Genomic DNA, 17,712 nt, shown 5'->3' with positions numbered 1-17,712 from the left:
CGAGGAGAGGGTGTTGTGGAGGAGGGTAAGAGGAGAAGAGGGGTCAGTGAGGGTTGAAGGCCAGAGGGAGAGGAGTTTAGAGGACTCCAAGGCAGCAGTTAGGGATTGTGGGGGTAACTTCTTCCAGGGGCGGTAGAAGATGGTGGTGGGTCTGGTGGAGGTGGGGAGGGGGGTGGAGGTGGTGAAGGAGATGAAGTGGTAATCGGAGACGGCCTTGTCGGTGATAGTGACATCCGAGACACTGAGGCCCCGGGTGATCACCAAGTCGAGTGGTTGACTGTGACTGTGAGTGGGGAGTTGATGTGGAGGGAGAAGTTGAGCGAGGAGAGCAGGGAAGTGAAGTCTGAAGAGATGGAGCAGGAGGGGGTGAAGTGCAGGTTGAAGTCGCCCAGGATGATGAGGCGATCAGAGCAGAGGCAGAGAGATGTAAGAAGTGTTGAAATATCGGAGATGAAGGTGGGAGAGGTTTTAGGGGGCCGGTAGAGGAGGATTTTGAGTGAGAGGAAGGAGGGGTGGGAGAGGGTGAGGTACTCGAAAGAGGGGAACGAGCCAGAGGAGTAGGGGGATAGGGCAAGTGGTGTCCTTGAGATAAGGGCTACACCACCACCATGGCGGTTGGGGTGAGGGATGTGGTGGGAGGTGTAGCCGGGTGGTGTGGCCTCCGTGAGGTGTCGCCTGGAGTGAGCCAGGTTTCCGTTAAGGCCATGATGTCAACGCTCTCATCAAGGATGAGATCGTTGATGACCAGGGCCTTGCTACAGAGGGAGCGGGCGTTTTGTAGTCCGATGTGGAGGGAGCGGTTGACAGAAGGGTGTGTGGGGAGGGAGGGGGGTCCAGGTTGTGAGGCAGGGGTGGGGGGAATGGGGATGAGGGAGGAGAGATTGTCTCCCCAGGTCTGTGTCCGGGGTGGCTGGTGGATGTAGTGGGGAATGGACAGTCGGTGTGGCTGCTGCTGGACAGCCAACGCCGAGTGCCACGGCTGAACTGCTGCAGGCTATCCAGGGAGCACAGTAAAAAGGCACCCCTTCATAGCTTGAATGGAGCTGAGGTGATCTTTAGTGAGAAGTAGAGACAAAATGAAGATTACTTATTGGATGACGTTTTCCTCAAAACTAAAGTGGTTAAGCAGAAAGGTAATTCAACTCTGTTAACCTGAGAAATTCCTGCAGAATTGATAGACATCATGGGAATGCCCAATTAATAAAGCTTTTGATCCAGCTGGACTAGTTTATGAATCAGGTTATTCAGGTATATAAATTTTTGGTTGAAAATATTCCAGTTGCAACAGGTAGATGAAATTTCACCAGTTGGTGAAATTGTGGAATATTCAGAAGGGAAGTCAAATCAATTCGTTCCCAGCTTGAAGGAAGTGATGAGGATGTCTATTAAGCCCATTTTGTTGCTGTTCAGGTTGTTCCTGATGTATTTGACTTCAATGTTTCAGATTTACAACCCACTGCTGGTTCACTGAGGCAGAACTAACTAAAAAGCATATGGAACAGTGAGATTTACAAATTCCTCCATAATGAATAAGTAACTTTTAAATATAGAGAAGAACCTACCTGCATATAACTGCAATATCATAATCAATTGGTCACTCAATCCATGAATGTTTGTGGGACACTGCTGTGCGCAATTGGCTGTCGTGTTTTGCCAACCAAGTGTATAGTCAATTCACTTTATAATGTCTTCTGTGAAACGCTTTGAGACGTCTTGAAAGACTTGATCAGGCTAGATCAAGTATTATTATAGAAAGTACCCTATAAAAGATTTTATTTAAAAATCTCAGGTTGTGATCGTTTAATTTGATATTGTGAAGTTTGCAGTCTTTAAAAGTATAGATGATTTGAAATTAAGTTAAAGTTGCAAAGTTTAAAGCCATAAAGAAAACATTACAATTGTCATCTGTAAAATATGATTTCTCATTAGGTGTCTGAGACCAGACAGATTTAATACTTCTAACTATATTTTATCAGTACAAAAACAAATCCTCACAAACAAGTGAAATACAATTGTAAAGCTGTTCTCTATTCTTCCCCATCATCTTCCAACAATCAACTCTGTGCACTTTTGACCTCTCCTACATATTTGGAAGAATCCTGATCAGTAATAATCCGACATAAGATATAACAAATGACCCTCTGAAATCCTCTAAATTTGGTGTAGTCTGTGACTAGACAGATGGACATTCTTAGAACCAACTACAGAAAATTGTACCATTATAATCTGGCCTCAACCCTTCCTGCTTGTATGTTTTACACTCCATTATTTTTTTCCAATAAATGCATTTAATTTAATTCCCATTGATTCAATCATTTTTCCTGCCAATTGTCATTATGCAATACAAAACAAATATTAATTGCAATATTGTTACAATGAAAACTGAGTATCACCAATGTATACTGCATAGTAAATTATAAATCTGTAATTGAAAATGCTTATTTAAATTGTATTTTCTGACATTTAAAATCATAAGTAAACCTATAAGAGGTTTTCATTCTAATCCGTTTAATAATGGAGGGCAAATTATGACCAGCCTTACCGGACATTATGGAATATAAAGAAATAAAATTAAAAATTAAGGTACTACAGATTCCAATTTGTTTAGTTATTCATCTATTCCAGTTATATTTGTACTGAGAATAACTTTGCAGTATTAATGTGTCAGATTTTACAATATTAACTGAGCATATAATTAGAATTCTTGCATTTGATATACAGTAGCCCCTTATATACAGTAGCCCCTTAAAGTTCTGGATAGAGCTGCTGCCACTCACAGCAGCAGCTCTATCCAGAACTTTTAAATGGCAATGTTTTGATCAATGACCCGAATTTACGCACCTTCCCTAGCGATCAGGAAAGGTCCAGCTGTCAGAAAATAAAGTTGTGGACTATGACTGGCAAATGATTGTGAATGTGCAAGCTTGCACATGTGTAATTGTTTGGTATATCTGGTCTGCGGAATCTGCCTAACAGTATAAACTGGGTGATCTCCACAATGCTGTGTGCCTAGGATTTTACAGAAATACTTCAAGCGGTAAGATAAACACAGCACATAGTTTCAAAGGAACTTAGTGAAAATGTTGCATTTCTATTGAAAGAAAAAGTTTGAGGGTCTATAAGCTTTTCCCTAATACACTTTTCTAGACGTTTCAACATCATAGGCATTTTAACAGCCTGAGGCACTATATCAATTGCAAAGATTATTGATTTGTATCTTTATTTAATAATAATAATCCTTGCATTTGATATAGTGCCTAATCATGTCTTTTGAGACTTATCAAAGCGCTTCCCAGAATATATTGTAAAGTGAATTGCCTGTATATTTTGTGAGTGAAAACTTTGTTTCATTATTGAACATCATACAAGTTATACCAGAGGAAGAAGTCATTTCTGTCCAATGGAGCAAAAGCTGGGAACCAAACTTCTCCACTGGAATCCCACCCTCATTGAGAGAGCAGGTGCATTGCCAGGCAGAGAGTGTACAGAAGCATTGCCAGGCACAGAGAGAGAGCAGGAGCATTGCCTGGCAGAGAAAGAGTGCAGGAGTATTGCCAGGCAGAGAAGGAGTGCAGGAGCATCTCCGGGCAGAGAGGGGGAGAGAGAGTGCAGAGCATTGCCAGGCAGAGAGTGCAGGAGTATTGCCAGGCAGAGAAAGAGTGCAGGAGCATTGCCAGGCAGAGAGAGAGAGAGTGCAGGAGCATTGCCAGGCAGAGAGAGAGAGAGAGAGAGAGAGAGTGCAGGAACATTGCCAGGCAGAGAGAGAGCGAGTGCAGGAGCATTGCCAGGCAGAGACAGAGAGAGTGCAGGAGCATTGCCAGGCAGAGAGAGAGTGCAGGAGCATTGCCAGGCAGAGAGAGAGTGCAGGAGCATTGCCAGGCAGAGAGAGAGAGGGTGCAGGAGCATTGCCAGGCAGAGAAAGAGAGTGCAGGAGCATTGCCAGGCAGAGAAAGAGAGTGCAGGAGCATTGCCAGGCAAAGAGAGTGCAGGAGTATTGCCAGGCAGAGCGAGAGAGAGTGTGCAGGAGCATTGCCAGGCAGAGAGAGGGTGCAGGAGCATTGCCAGGCAGAGCGAGAGAGAGAGTGCAGGAGCATTGCCAGGCAGAGCGAGAGAGAGGGTGCAGGAGCATTGCCAGGCAGAGCGAGAGAGAGGGTGCAGGAGCATTGCCAGGCAGAGCAAGAGAGAGGGTGCAGGAGCATTGCCAGGCAGAGAGAGAGTGCAGGAGCATTGCCAGGCAGAGAGAGAGAGGGTGCAGGAGCATTGCCAGGCAGAGAAAGAGAGTGCAGGAGCATTGCCAGGCAGAGAAAGAGAGTGCAGGAGCATTGCCAGGCAGAGAGAGGGTGCAGGAGCATTGCCAGGCAGAGCGAGAGAGAGAGTGCAGGAGCATTGCCAGGCAGAGAGAGGGTGCAGGAGCATTGCCAGGCAGAGAGAGAGAGAGGGTGTGCAGGAGCATTGCCAGGCAGAGCGAGAGAGAGGGTGCAGGAGCATTGCCAGGCAGAGCGAGAGAGAGGGTACAGGAGCATTGCCAGGCAGAGCGAGAGAGAGGGTGCAGGAGCATTGCCAGGCAGAGAGAGAGAGAGGGTGCAGGAGCATTGCCAGGCAGAGAGAGAGAGAGAGAGAGTGCAGGAGCATTGCCAGGCAGAGAGAGGGTGCAGGAGCATTGCCAGGCAGAGAGAGGGTGCAGGAGCATTGCCAGGCAGAGAGGGTGCAGGAGCATTGCCAGGCAGAGAGAGAGAGAGAGGGTGCAGGAGCATTGCCAGGCAGAGAGAGTGCAGGAGCATTGCCAGGCAGAGAGAGGGTGCAGGAGCATTGCCAGGCAGAGCGAGAGAGAGTGCAGGAGCATTGCCAGGCAGAGAGAGGGTGCAGGAGCATTGCCAGGCAGAGAGAGAGAGAGGGTGTGCAGGAGCATTGCCAGGCAGAGCGAGAGAGAGGGTGCAGGAGCATTGCCAGGCAGAGCGAGAGAGAGGGTGCAGGAGCATTGCCAGGCAGAGCGAGAGAGAGGGTGCAGGAGCATTGCCAGGCAGAGTGAGAGAGAGGGTGCAGGAGCATTGCCAGGCAGAGCGAGAGAGAGGGTGCAGGAGCATTGCCAGGCAGAGAGAGAGAGAGGGTGCAGGAGCATTGCCAGGCAGAGAGAGGGTGCAGGAGCATTGCCAGGCAGAGAGAGGGTGCAGGAGCATTGCCAGGCAGAGAGAGGGTGCAGGAGCATTGCCAGGCAGAGAGAGAGAGAGGGTGCAGGAGCATTGCCAGGCAGAGAGAGGGTGCAGGAGCATTGCCAGGCAGAGAGAGGGTGCAGGAGCATTGCCAGGCAGAGAGAGGAGCAGGAGCAGGAGCATTGCCAGGCAGAGGAGAGAGAGGTGGCAGGAGCATTGCCAGGCAGAGAGAGAGAGGGTGTGCAGGAGCATTGCCAGGCAGAGAGAGGGTGCAGGAGCATTGCCAGGCAGAGAGAGAGAGGGTGTGCAGGAGCATTGCCAGGCAGAGAGAGAGAGGGTGTGCAGGAGCATTGCCAGGCAGAGAGAGGGTGTAGGAGCATTGCCAGGCAGAGAGAGAGAGGGTGTGCAGGAGCATTGCCAGGCAGAGAGAGAGAGGGTGCAGGAGCATTGCCAGGCAGAGAGAGAGAGAGGGTGCAGGAGCATTGCCAGGCAGAGAGAGAGGTGCAGGAGCATTGCCAGGCAGAGAGAGGGTGCAGGAGCATTGCCAGGCAGAGAGAGAGAGAGGGTGCAGGAGCATTGCCAGGCAGAGAGAGGGTGCAGGAGCATTGCCAGGCAGGCAGGAGCATTGCCAGGCAGAGAGAGAGAGGGTGTGCAGGAGCATTGCCAGGCAGAGAGAGAGTGCAGGAGCATTGCCAGGCAGAGAGAGAGTGCAGGAGCATTGCCAGGCAGAGAGAGAGGGTGCAGGAGCATTGCCAGGCAGAGCGAGAGAGAGAGTGCAGGAGCATTGCCAGGCAGAGAGAGGGTGCAGGAGCATTGCCAGGCAGAGAGAGGGTGCAGGAGCATTGCCAGGCAGAGAGAGAGAGAGGGTGCAGGAGCATTGCCAGGCAGAGAGAGGGTGCAGGAGCATTGCCAGGCAGAGAGAGGGTGCAGGAGCATTGCCAGGCAGAGAGAGGGAGCAGGAGCATTGCCAGGCAGAGCGAGAGAGAGAGTGCAGGAGCATTGCCAGGCAGAGAGAGAGAGGGTGTGCAGGAGCATTGCCAGGCAGAGAGAGGGTGCAGGAGCATTGCCAGGCAGAGAGAGAGAGGGTGTGCAGGAGCATTGCCAGGCAGAGAGAGAGAGGGTGTGCAGGAGCATTGCCAGGCAGAGAGAGGGTGTAGGAGCATTGCCAGGCAGAGAGAGAGAGGGTGTGCAGGAGCATTGCCAGGCAGAGAGAGAGAGGGTGCAGGAGCATTGCCAGGCAGAGAGAGAGAGAGGGTGCAGGAGCATTCCCAGGCAGAGAGAGAGTGCAGGAGCATTGCCAGGCAGAGAGAGGGTGCAGGAGCATTGCCAGGCAGAGAGAGAGAGAGGGTGCAGGAGCATTGCCAGGCAGAGAGAGGGTGCAGGAGCATTGCCAGGCAGAGAGAGGGTGCAGGAGCATTGCCAGGCAGAGAGAGAGAGGGTGTGCAGGAGCATTGCCAGGCAGAGAGAGAGTGCAGGAGCATTGCCAGGCAGAGAGAGAGTGCAGGAGCATTGCCAGGCAGAGAGAGAGGGTGCAGGAGCATTGCCAGGCAGAGCGAGAGAGAGAGTGCAGGAGCATTGCCAGGCAGAGAGAGGGTGCAGGAGCATTGCCAGGCAGAGAGAGAGAGAGAGTGCAGGAGCATTGCCAGGCAGAGAGAGGGTGCAGGAGCATTGCCAGGCAGAGAGAGAGAGAGTGAACGTTTTTGGAGCCCGAGCGACTTGCTCGCGTGTCGATTACTCGGGCCTCCTTCGGGCCCCTGTCCTCTGTTTACGCGATGGCTTTTTTCCATTGCTTTGGGCTGTCTGTGCGCGCGGTTCGCGCTTCTGGAAAGGGCTCTCGAGGCCTTTGTGTTTCTGTGAGAAACCGAAGCCCTCTCTCACCCCACACACCGACACCACACACACACACCCCGACACCCGACACCCCCCCACACACACCCCGACACCCCACACCCCGACACCCCCCCACACACACCCCCCCACACACCCCGACACACCGACACCACACACACACACCCCGACACCCCCCCACACACACCCCGACACCACACAACCCGACACCACACACCCCCAGAGACCACCCCCCCCACACCCCGACACCACACACCCCCACACACCCCGACACCACACACCCCGACACCACACACCCCCAGAGACCACCCCCCCCACACACCGACACCACACACCCCGACACCACACACCCCCACACACCGACACCACACACCCCCAGAGACCACCCCGACACCACACACACACACCCCGACACCACACACCCCCACACACCCCGACACCACACACCCCCAGAGACCACCCCCCCCACACACACCGACACCACACACACCACCCCGACACCACACACCCCAGAGACCACCCCCCCCACACACACCGACACCACACACACACACCCCGACACCACACACCCCCAGAGACCACCCCCCCCCACACACCGACACCACACACACACCGACACCACACACCCCCAGAGACCACCCCCCCACACACACCCCGACACCCCCCCACACACACCCCGACACCACACACACCGACACCACACACCCCCACACACACCCCGACACCACACACACCGACACCACACACCCCCAGAGACCACCCCCCCACACACACCGACACCACACACCCCAGAGACCACCCCCCCCACACACACCGACACCACACACCCCGACACACACCCCGACACCACCCTCCCCCCCACACACCCCGACACCACACACACCCCGACACCACCCTCCCCCCCCCCACACACCCCGACACCACCCCCCCCCCGACACCCCCCCCCCCCCCCCAGAGACCACATACACCCCCCGGAGACCATACACACCCCCCGACACCTCATACACCCCCCGACACCGCATACACCCCCCGGAGACCATACACACCCCCCGACACCACATACACCGGAGAGACCATATACACACACACACACAAGACCATATACACCAGACAGGGGGAGGGGGGCGGGACACTCAGGCAGACCGGCTGCTCCGACCGAGACCATTAGACACGCGATGAGCAGGAAGGAGGAGGAGGAGATCGTCCGAATCGCCAAGAAGATGGATAAGATGGTGTCCAAGAAGAGCACGGTGAGTGAGGCCGTTACCGTGAGAGCGGCCCGGCCCGGCCCTCCCCGACCTGGCCCGGCCCTCCCTGGCCCGGCCCGGCCCTCCCTGGCCCGGCCCTCCCCGACCCGGCCCTCCCCGACCTGGCCCGGCCCTCCCCGGCCCGGCCCGGCCCTCCCCGACCCGGCCCTCCCCGGCCCTCCCCGACATGGCCCGGCACTCCCCGACCCGGCCCTTCCCGACCCGGCCCGGCCCGGCCCTCCCCGACCCGGCCCGGCCCGGCACTCCCCGACACGGCCCGGCCCTCCCCGACCCGGCCCGGCCCGGCACTCCCCGACACGGCCCGACCCGCGAGCAGAGCAGAGCTTTCCCCGGGGCTGCTCTTCTCTCTCCCCCTCCCCCCACCCTCAGAGCGGGGCCGGGACTGGTCACTTCACTCTGAACCAAGGCCCCATTCTCTCCCTCGGTCTCACGGACGAGGCCCTGTATGACAGGAGCTGTGCCCGCGGCGGTTGATCGGATGGACCTTGAGGCCGAGTAACACACAATTGGACGCTGAGGTTCAAAGCGAGTGGCGCGGGCGCCGCGTGTCCCTCACACACACACACACACACACACCACACACACCTCAGCCTCGCTGAACTGCACCAGATCCCGCACTACTGCAGCCGGGGGGTGGGGGGGTGGTGGGGTGTAGGGTGGGGGGGTGTAGTGGGGTTGGGGGTGTAGTGGGGTTGGGGGTGGGGTGGGGGGTAGTGGGGTGGGGTGGGGTATAGTGGGGTGGGGTGTAGGGTGGGGTGTAGTGGGGGTGGGGGTGTAGTGGGGTTGGGGGTGGGGTGGGGGGGGTGTAGTGGGGTTGGGGGTGGGGTGGGGGGGTAGTGGGGTGGGGTGGGGGGGTGTAGTGGGGGTGGGGGTGTAGTGGGGTTGGGGGTGGGGTGGGGGGGTAGTGGGGTGGGGTGTAGTGGGCTGGGGTGTAGGGTGGGGTGTAGTGGGGTGGGTTGTGGGGGGGTATAGCCATTCAGCCTTCAAATATAGCAGCCGCCAAACTGAGATTCTTGTCGATCCACATGAACAAACCCGAGCTTCCACTTACAGACGTGTTAAAATCTTATTAGAAACTGTGAGCAAAGTGTCATCGCCCACACATATACAGCCACTTCACAGTCTATTCTGTGAAGCGCGTTGAGACGTCGAGAAGACGTGATAAGCGCTCTATCAAATGCAATGATTATTATTATTATTATTGCATCATAGAACAACTCTCCCCATCGCCCTTGATCCTTTGCTTAAACGCTCTTATTTCCTGTGTTAATTTCAGCTCCTTCCAAGTGAGGTGTCTAACGTTCAAGGGATCCAGTAAAAACATCGGAACAACAAATACAAGAAAATCGTTAGATTGCTTTTCTTTTATTTGCTCATCATTTTTTTAAGAAACAAAATCACAGGATTTTGGAAACATTTGAAAAATTGCAACATCAAGAATTGATCTTAAATGGCTGCTGTTCATTAGTTAATTTTCTTTATCTCGGAGAACATTACAGAGAGGGATTGTTATACTGTATAATATAATGGGTTGCAACTCAAGGGCATAAGACCGTAAGTAAAACCGATTATTTTAATCTTGCATTGGTTAATCCACAATTAGAATATTGTGTACAGTTTGGACTTTCTACTTTCAAAAGAATATCAGTGTATTAGAAAGGACTTGGAGAAGCGAAACAAAGATAATAATAATTCTTGCATTTGATATAGTGCCTTATCACACAAGATAAGTCTTCTACTTCTAACCAGGCCTCTGGCCACATGATTAACTGGACAAAATCTTGACATTGCACTTCTTGGTATATCCTGTAAAGCACTTTAAGTTGTCCTCCTGACATGAAAGGTGCTATATCAAATGCAAGGATTTATATTGCTCAGGTGACAGTGCTACCACTTAAATAGTACAGCATTTACATTTAAATATATCAAGTAATTGAAGAGTTTTGGTCCTAATTGACATCTACCTAAATAATCTGACCTTTACCTGGTTGCACGTACTGTCTATGGAATGAAATGCTGACCTTTCAGCTAATGGCGTAAGAGACACTCAAGCACTCAAAAGATTTTCAGTCCTAGATGTTTCATGGTGATTTGCTACATTTTATTGCGGGACCTCCAATAGTGACAAGAATGGTGTTGATGACTAATTCACACTGAAGGATTTGTGTTTTATAGAGAGCCTTGCACAACTGAGCTTATTGTCATTGTTGAACAGAAGCCAGAGAGGATGTACCTTGTAGGTTTTGAAACAACTAAGAGGAATTAGTGATTTAGTTGCAAGTAAGTTATTTAACTTGGAGAGCTCCAAGCGAGAAGTAAATTCAATGAATACAAATTAAATGCAAACAGGACTTGAGTTTTGAAGGATTTTCTTCCCTGCCAAGTTGTAGATGCGTCATTCACTATTTGAAAAAGAGAACAGAGTGCCTTCCAGTGTCCTGGCCATTCTCCAGATAAATTGATTATCCGACAAAGGACTGTTTGTGGGACACTGTTGTGTGCAATTGGCTGTTGCGTTTCGCCTGCAAAATATACAGTCAATTCACTTTGAGTATATTCTGTGAAGTGTTCAGGGACGTCTCAAAGAGGTGATAAGGCGCTATATCAAATGCAAGGATTATTATTATTCACTTTATGGCTTTTGTGGGAACTTGGGTGCAAAATGGCCAGCACATTTGGCTGCAAATAAACAGTTACTACTCTTGAATATTTTGTAATGTTTTGACTTTATAAGTATCATATAAAATGCAAGGGTTATTTATTATTTACTACTGTATCTAGAATGCATTTTCCTGATATGTGGGATATTCTGAATGTGTAATATGGATCGATAATATCGATTAAAGCAAAAATGTGATAGCTGTCATAATATAGCGGAGAGTCTAAATGGATACCAGATATGAAAGTCTTTTCAGGGGTTAGTTTCATTCCCAAGTATTTTAGAACTACAGAAACTTAGTATCAAAATAAAATCATAAATGGAAATTTAAGCAGATTAATCTGAATGAAATTGCATTAGTATATATAAAATATATATAATAATAATCCTTGCATTTGATATAGCAATTTTCACGTCTTCAAGATGTCTCAAAGCGCTTCGCAGAATATACTGTAAAGTGAATTGAGTGTATATTTGTGGGCAAAACGCAGCAACCAATTGCGCAGAGCAATTGTGCACTCTGTGCGCTATATACTCCAAAATATGTTTTGAATTCAGTTAAACAGTAATCATATTGGGCATTCTGTTGTATTGTGGGATGGCATATTTTTGCTGGTTATGAACAGTTATCAAAATGGTATCAATAAAAGAAGAAAACAGAAATGGTTGTACCAGGGAGAAAGAGGTTGGAAGGAAGAAATTTTTTTATGGTAGGAGTGTTAGTACCGGGAAATTGAATACTTAGCTATTTTTGGGAACCCATTGTCAGTATCAAATGCTCGTAGATCAAGTTTAGTTGACGATTATAATATACATTTGCCATGCTGCTACCCGGGGAAGCCATTTCTCTGGTCATAACGCTGCAATATAATAATCCTTGTATTTGATACAGTAACTTTCAAGTCTCAAAGCACTTCACAGGGTGTACTGTAAAGTGTAGTGAATGTATTTTTGTAACTGAAGCCAATTTATATACAGCAGTGTGTCACGAATAGCCATGAAGTGAATGACCAATTTTATTTGGGGGAATTATTGAACAGGACATGGTGGGAAACTCGCTTCTCTTTTCAAATAGTATAATACTACCTTCAATATTCACCTGAACAGACAGAGCGGACCTTGATTTAACTTCTCATCTGAAGGATGGAAGCTCTTAACAATGCAGCACATACCAAACATTGCATTGGAGTGTCAGCTTTGACAATGAGTTCCAAGTCCTGACATAGACCTGAACTCGCATTTCTAACTCAGAGGTGAAAGTGCTACTAACTGACCCAGGGTGACATCTAAAAGCAAAGTCTCTGATTGTGTTGATGATTGTGTTGAGTCGTGATCTCTCATCATGTTTCAGGAAATAGCAGTGCTTGGAGATAGCAGCATAAACGATTCTCATCTTCTTTTCCCTTTTAATTTTGTTAAGATTAAACTGGCTATTTTTCTCACACCACCTTAAATTCGTGTGGGGATTTGCTCATTTTATTTATTTTAAAAAACTTTATATTTTGCCCCCATGCTATGGCTTTGTCTTTGTTACTCGATAATTTGCTTCCAGGAGGTGCCAGAGACCAGTTGAGGAGAACTTGCTCTTTGAGTCTGTGTTTTGTATTCTACCTTCCCTGCTCCTTCCTCTTCCCTACAATGTGTCTGCATTAAATGCAGAATGAGAACAAACTGGACAGTTAATTTTGTTCTTACAATTTGCATTCCTGTGGATTCTGCCCATCTTACCCACAGAGGGGGCTGGCTGACCACAAGCAGACTAGCTCACTGATCGATCAGCTGGGAGCTGAAATCACGTGCTTCTTTTGGGAAATAAGGCCTGCAAAGCCAGGGTTTAGATTCTGACATGACATTATAAACCATCCCTCTTTGTTATCTGTTCTTTTTAAAAGCTTAGCCATATCCATGAAGTGAAAGAGAATTTAGTCAGAATGAAAACTTAGAGTCATTATTTACTGGAAAGGGTCAAAATGACGAAAGGTTGTTTTGAAGGTATCTCGGTGGCCATATAATTAGTTATTCCAGACCTCATTATATGGCCACCATGAGGTATCCTACATTGAGGTGCTTAAGTTTGCCAAACCTGTACGAGTATTTTACCTGATTGTGTATCTTTAGTGTTTGATACACACGAGTGCATCTCCTCCAACATTCAATAACTAGAAGTACCTTTTAATGGCCAGTGTATCGCTGAAATTCAGGTCAGAAGCCCGATAGGTTTCATTCCGGTTATTAATGCACCTGGAACAAACATCAAAGGCTCACTTAACTTCACAAATGCAGCTTATTATACGTTTGACTATTTTGCATACAGATCAAATTTGCTGCTTTTGAGTGGAAGCCTAGCCAATCAGAGACCGTTAGATTAGGCATCTTGTGGTTTGATCAGTGCATGTGCACTTTACTGGTACTGTTGTGGCCTATCTGCCTTAGTAATCTCACCACTTACTACTGTTTATTTTAGATATCTTTAAGATCCAGTGTGGTTTATGCCATGACAGATTGAATGAATCATATTGTTACTGATCCAGGATTGGTAATTACATTTCTGTACTTTTAATTGAAGACTAAAATGATTTTTAATTTGGGCATTCTGTGAAAAAGTCATGTTATTACTGTACTTGCAATAGATGCACTTTTAAAAGTCTAATTTTCCTTTGTTCATTATACAGTACATAATAATTTTATGATTATATAGTGTTCATATGCATTTCTAGATATTGACCTAATTGAAAGTTGAGTGAGTTTGGTGGATCTCAAATTGTGTTTTGAGTATTGACAAATATATATTATGAAATCAGCAGTGTAGTGACCGTGCATCTCAAAATATGTTGGTTGTATGCTATGTTCTTCTGTGACTGCTGGTCTGCTGCTCAGCCATGAGATGTGGGAGTGTCTTATCACAGTACTTTAAATACAGATCCTCTTGTCATCCTTCCATTTTCCCAGCAGGGGACTTGTGTACAGAATTTGTGCTACTAGGCCAATGATTTTATTTCAAAAATGACATACGCTGCATTGCAGGCAGCAGAAACAAAGGCTGAATCATTGGACTTGTGGTTTTATTGAAAAGTAAGTCACCAACTATATAATTTAAACCCACAGGACTGACAAATTGATTTTATTTTTCTATGATTCTTAAATCCTGTTTGTAGGCTTGTAGATGTCAAAGATCGCATGATACCATTTGAAACAAGCATGTGTTGTGTACTGATGTCTTGGTCAACAACTCTCCACATTGATTGTTCATTCATCTCGTGGAATTTTTGTGGGTCCTCGCAGGCTCAAAATGGCTGCCCACAAAACGGTTTCTACACCTAACTGTAGTTGCTCGTGAAACATTTTGTGATATTTTAATGTGTCGAGGCTCTATATAATTGCAAATTCTTTCAAACTTTGTCGGTAGTTTAGAAAAGAAACATTTAGATTTAATAATAATCCTTGCATTTGATATAATCCCTTATCATGTTATCAAAATGTTTCAAACTATTCACAGGGTATACTGCAAAGTGGAGTGTTTGTGTGTATTTTGTGGGCAAATGAGGCAGTCAATTTGTGCACAACAATGTCCCACAAACAGCCATAGAGTGAATGACAAATGTTATTTGGGGGCTTGTTGGCCAAGACATTGGGAAAAACTCAAATAAGTGCCATAAGACGTTGGAGCAGGAATAGGCCATTCAGCCCCTCGAGCCTGCCCTGCCATTTAATAAGATCATGGCTGATCTTGTAACCTAATTCCATTTGCCCACCATATCCCCATATCCCTTAATCCCTCTATCCTTTAGAAATCTTATCAACCTCAGTCTTGAATATGTTCAAAGACTGAGCATCCACAGCCTTCTGGGGTAGAGAATTCCACAAATTCACTACCCTCTGAGTGAAGAAATGTTTCCTCAACTCAGTTCGAAAAGGCTGACCCTTAACCTTGAGACTATGAACCCTAGTTTTAGATACTCCAACCAGGGGAAACAGTCTCATGGGATCTACCCTGTCAAGACCCTTAAGAATCTTATAGGTTTCTATAAGATCACCTTTAATTCTTCTATATTCTAGGGAATATAGGCCTAGTTTACTCAACCTATCCTCATAGGTCAACCCCTTCATCCCAGGAACCAACCTAGTGAATCTACGCTGAACCCCCTCTAAGGCAATTATGTCCTTTCTTAAATGAGACCAAAACTGCACAAAATATTCTAGGTGTGGTCTCACCAAGGCCTTAGACAAGTGCAACAAGACTTCTCCAACCCTTTTGCAATGAACGCCAACATGGCATTAGCCTTCCGAGTTACTTGCTGTACCTGCATACTAGCTTTTTGTGACTGGTGTACAAAGACACCCTTTGAACACTAACACTATCTTATCTCTCCCCCTCTAGAAAATAATCCGCTTTTCTATTTTTACTACCTAGGTGAATAACATCACACTTCCCCACGTTATACTCCATCTGCCACCTTCTTGCCCATTCACCCAGTCTGTCTATTTCCCTTTGCATTCTTCGTGTGTCATCCTCACAGCTTACTCTCCCACCTATCTTCGTATCGTCCGCGAATTTAGATATGTTAAGTTCTATTTCCTCATCTAAACCATTGATATAGACTAAAATAATTGAGACTCAAGCACTCCACTAGTCACATCCTGCCAATCTGAGAAGGACCTGTTTATCCCTCCTCTCTGTTTTCTTCCTGTTAGCCACTCTCCAATCCATGCTAATATATTGCCTTTAATTCCATGGTTTCTAATCTTACGCAACAGCCTTTAATGTGGCACCATGTACATAACCCTCAAGTGTGTCCCAGGTTTTATTTAAATTTGTTTTTTTATGGCATCAATGTACAGTGTACAGAATATTCTCTGAAAAGCCTCACAGACCTGTTTGCTGGGAGCAGTTGCCCTGAAATATACTGAGGCTGAGGGTCACCTCGCAGAGTATCCAATTTAGGATTATTAGTGGTAGGAATTTGCTGGACTTATTTTCTTTGTTTCAAAACTGATGTGGGAATATTGTTTCGAACATTATAAACCTACACGTATTATAATATTTGGGTATTATGCAAGATCAGGAGGTGGTAGTCCCAATGTATTAAATAATTTTTTAATATCGTTTTTCATAAATAAACATAATGGCCAAATTCCAGAGCTTTGTGTTTGCTTAGGAAACAGACACAAGGTGATCAAAAGAGTTTGTGTCATGAAAAAACTTAAAAGAAGGGATGATTTACATGGCGAGCAGAGAACACGCATTGGACATGGCCTACAATCTGCAAGTAAATGTCCTGTGTTTCACTCTTGGATCCTCAAGATAATGGGTGAAGTTCTGCTTTATAGTTTTAAAAGAAACATGAACCTGGAAGTTATAGATAAATTAATAAAAATGCTTGAGAGTATTGGATGCATTAGATTGAATGCTGTCAATGCTCATCTAAAAACCTCAGGGCTCTAAAACTATTAACATGGATTTAGAGTGGTGCCTCACAAATCCACTGGATAACTTAAGTTACACTTTGTTTCAGGTTACGTTATTTTTTTAACCATACCTGGGTGGGAAAAAGGATATCTTCCTTTTCCACATTGTTACTTCAACAATATTATTTAAAAGTAACTTATTAGAAACTGAGAGATTTGTGTTCTTTTACAGATTGGAGCCTTGGACTTGCTGAGGGAGCTAAAGAACATTCCTATGAGTTTGGAATTATTGCAGGTACGTTCCCCATGGTGTAAAAACTGGGACAATTGTGAAAAGCATGTCAGCAGTTTTTGGAGCTAAAATGTTGCATTTTTATTGATTACTTGTTTACAGTTTATACATTCATCTAGTGGTGTTTTACTCAAGCCATTGAACACCAGCAGTGTATCAGTACCTTTGTGCTTTCTTTCATCATCCGGAGACCTGTAGTTCAGCGGTTAAAGCACTCGCCTCGCAAGAGAGAAACCTGGATTCGATTCCTGGCAGGGCGAAACGTTGGGCAACTTTGCTTACTCTACACGCCTCTGTTTACCTAGTAGTAAGTAGGAACCCGGTTGTTAGTTGATTGGCGGATTGCTTTTCCGGGGGGGAATAATTCCTTTAAGAAAAAATAATAAATTGGTCACTAAATCCACGACTGTTTGCGGGACACTGATGTGTGCAATTGGCTGCCATGTTTCGCCCACAAAATATACAGTCAAAATTCAAAAGGCGCTATATCCAATGCAAGGATTATTATTGTTATTACCCTTAATTCCCTCTTCTTTCTCCCCCCCACCCCAACATACTTAAGCAATTTTAGATGTTCATTCTTTCTGTGTGAAAGGCGCTTATGTTCTTAAGGCAATTTACTTCACATTCAAATAACAGCGGGTTTTAACTCAAGTAGAATGGATGTTTGTTCACCAGTTTTTTTTTTGGTAGTGTTTAAATGGGGAGCATCGCTTTAATAAACAAACAGGCCAGTGTAGTTGAACTTTGTGGTGAATTGCAAACAAATTCCTCAGATAATGGAATGAATGCACCTCTGGAAATTGATGGGGTTAATGGTGCCTCACCATCATAAAATTTGCCTCGCATAAGCTAAGTCCAGTGTGGACCTCTCGCTCTGCTGCATGATACCGATTCAAGATCTGAGTAATGTACATTGGATTCCCTGCAGTTTATGCCACGAGATGTCAGTAATGTTTCTGCTTCCCAGGGGAACCTTTTTCAGTCACAGTGAATTCTTTAAAATCACAATGAGTTCAATTCTAAAACTAAACAGAAGGTGGCAGGATATTAATTCTACAGAAACTGGTATGTAATTTCAGAGATTGG

General features: G+C 46.9%; 1 protein-coding gene across 2 annotated transcripts in view; it reads left to right on the top strand.

Moving 5' to 3' along the window:
* Positions 1-8,063: 8,063 nt before the first annotated feature.
* Positions 8,064-17,712, top strand: part of tcea1 (transcription elongation factor A (SII), 1) — a 32,502-nt gene continuing 22,853 nt past the window's right edge. The window contains exons 1-3 of one of the 2 annotated variants that reach the window (XM_042332154.1): positions 8,184-8,248; positions 9,543-9,820; positions 16,564-16,626. In XM_042332154.1, the coding sequence (XP_042188088.1) occupies positions 16,606-16,626 (21 nt within the window). In that variant the 5' untranslated portion in view covers positions 8,184-8,248; positions 9,543-9,820; positions 16,564-16,605. Of the gene's footprint in view, positions 8,249-9,542; positions 9,821-16,563; positions 16,627-17,712 lie in introns of both variants that reach the window. The other variant, XM_042332153.1, reaches the window with a different exon arrangement.

This window comes from Callorhinchus milii, unplaced genomic scaffold (genome assembly GCF_018977255.1).
Source record: "Callorhinchus milii isolate IMCB2004 unplaced genomic scaffold, IMCB_Cmil_1.0 Scaffold2, whole genome shotgun sequence".
NCBI lineage: Eukaryota > Metazoa > Chordata > Chondrichthyes > Chimaeriformes > Callorhinchidae > Callorhinchus > Callorhinchus milii.
This window is presented reverse-complemented; position numbering and strand designations above follow the sequence as displayed.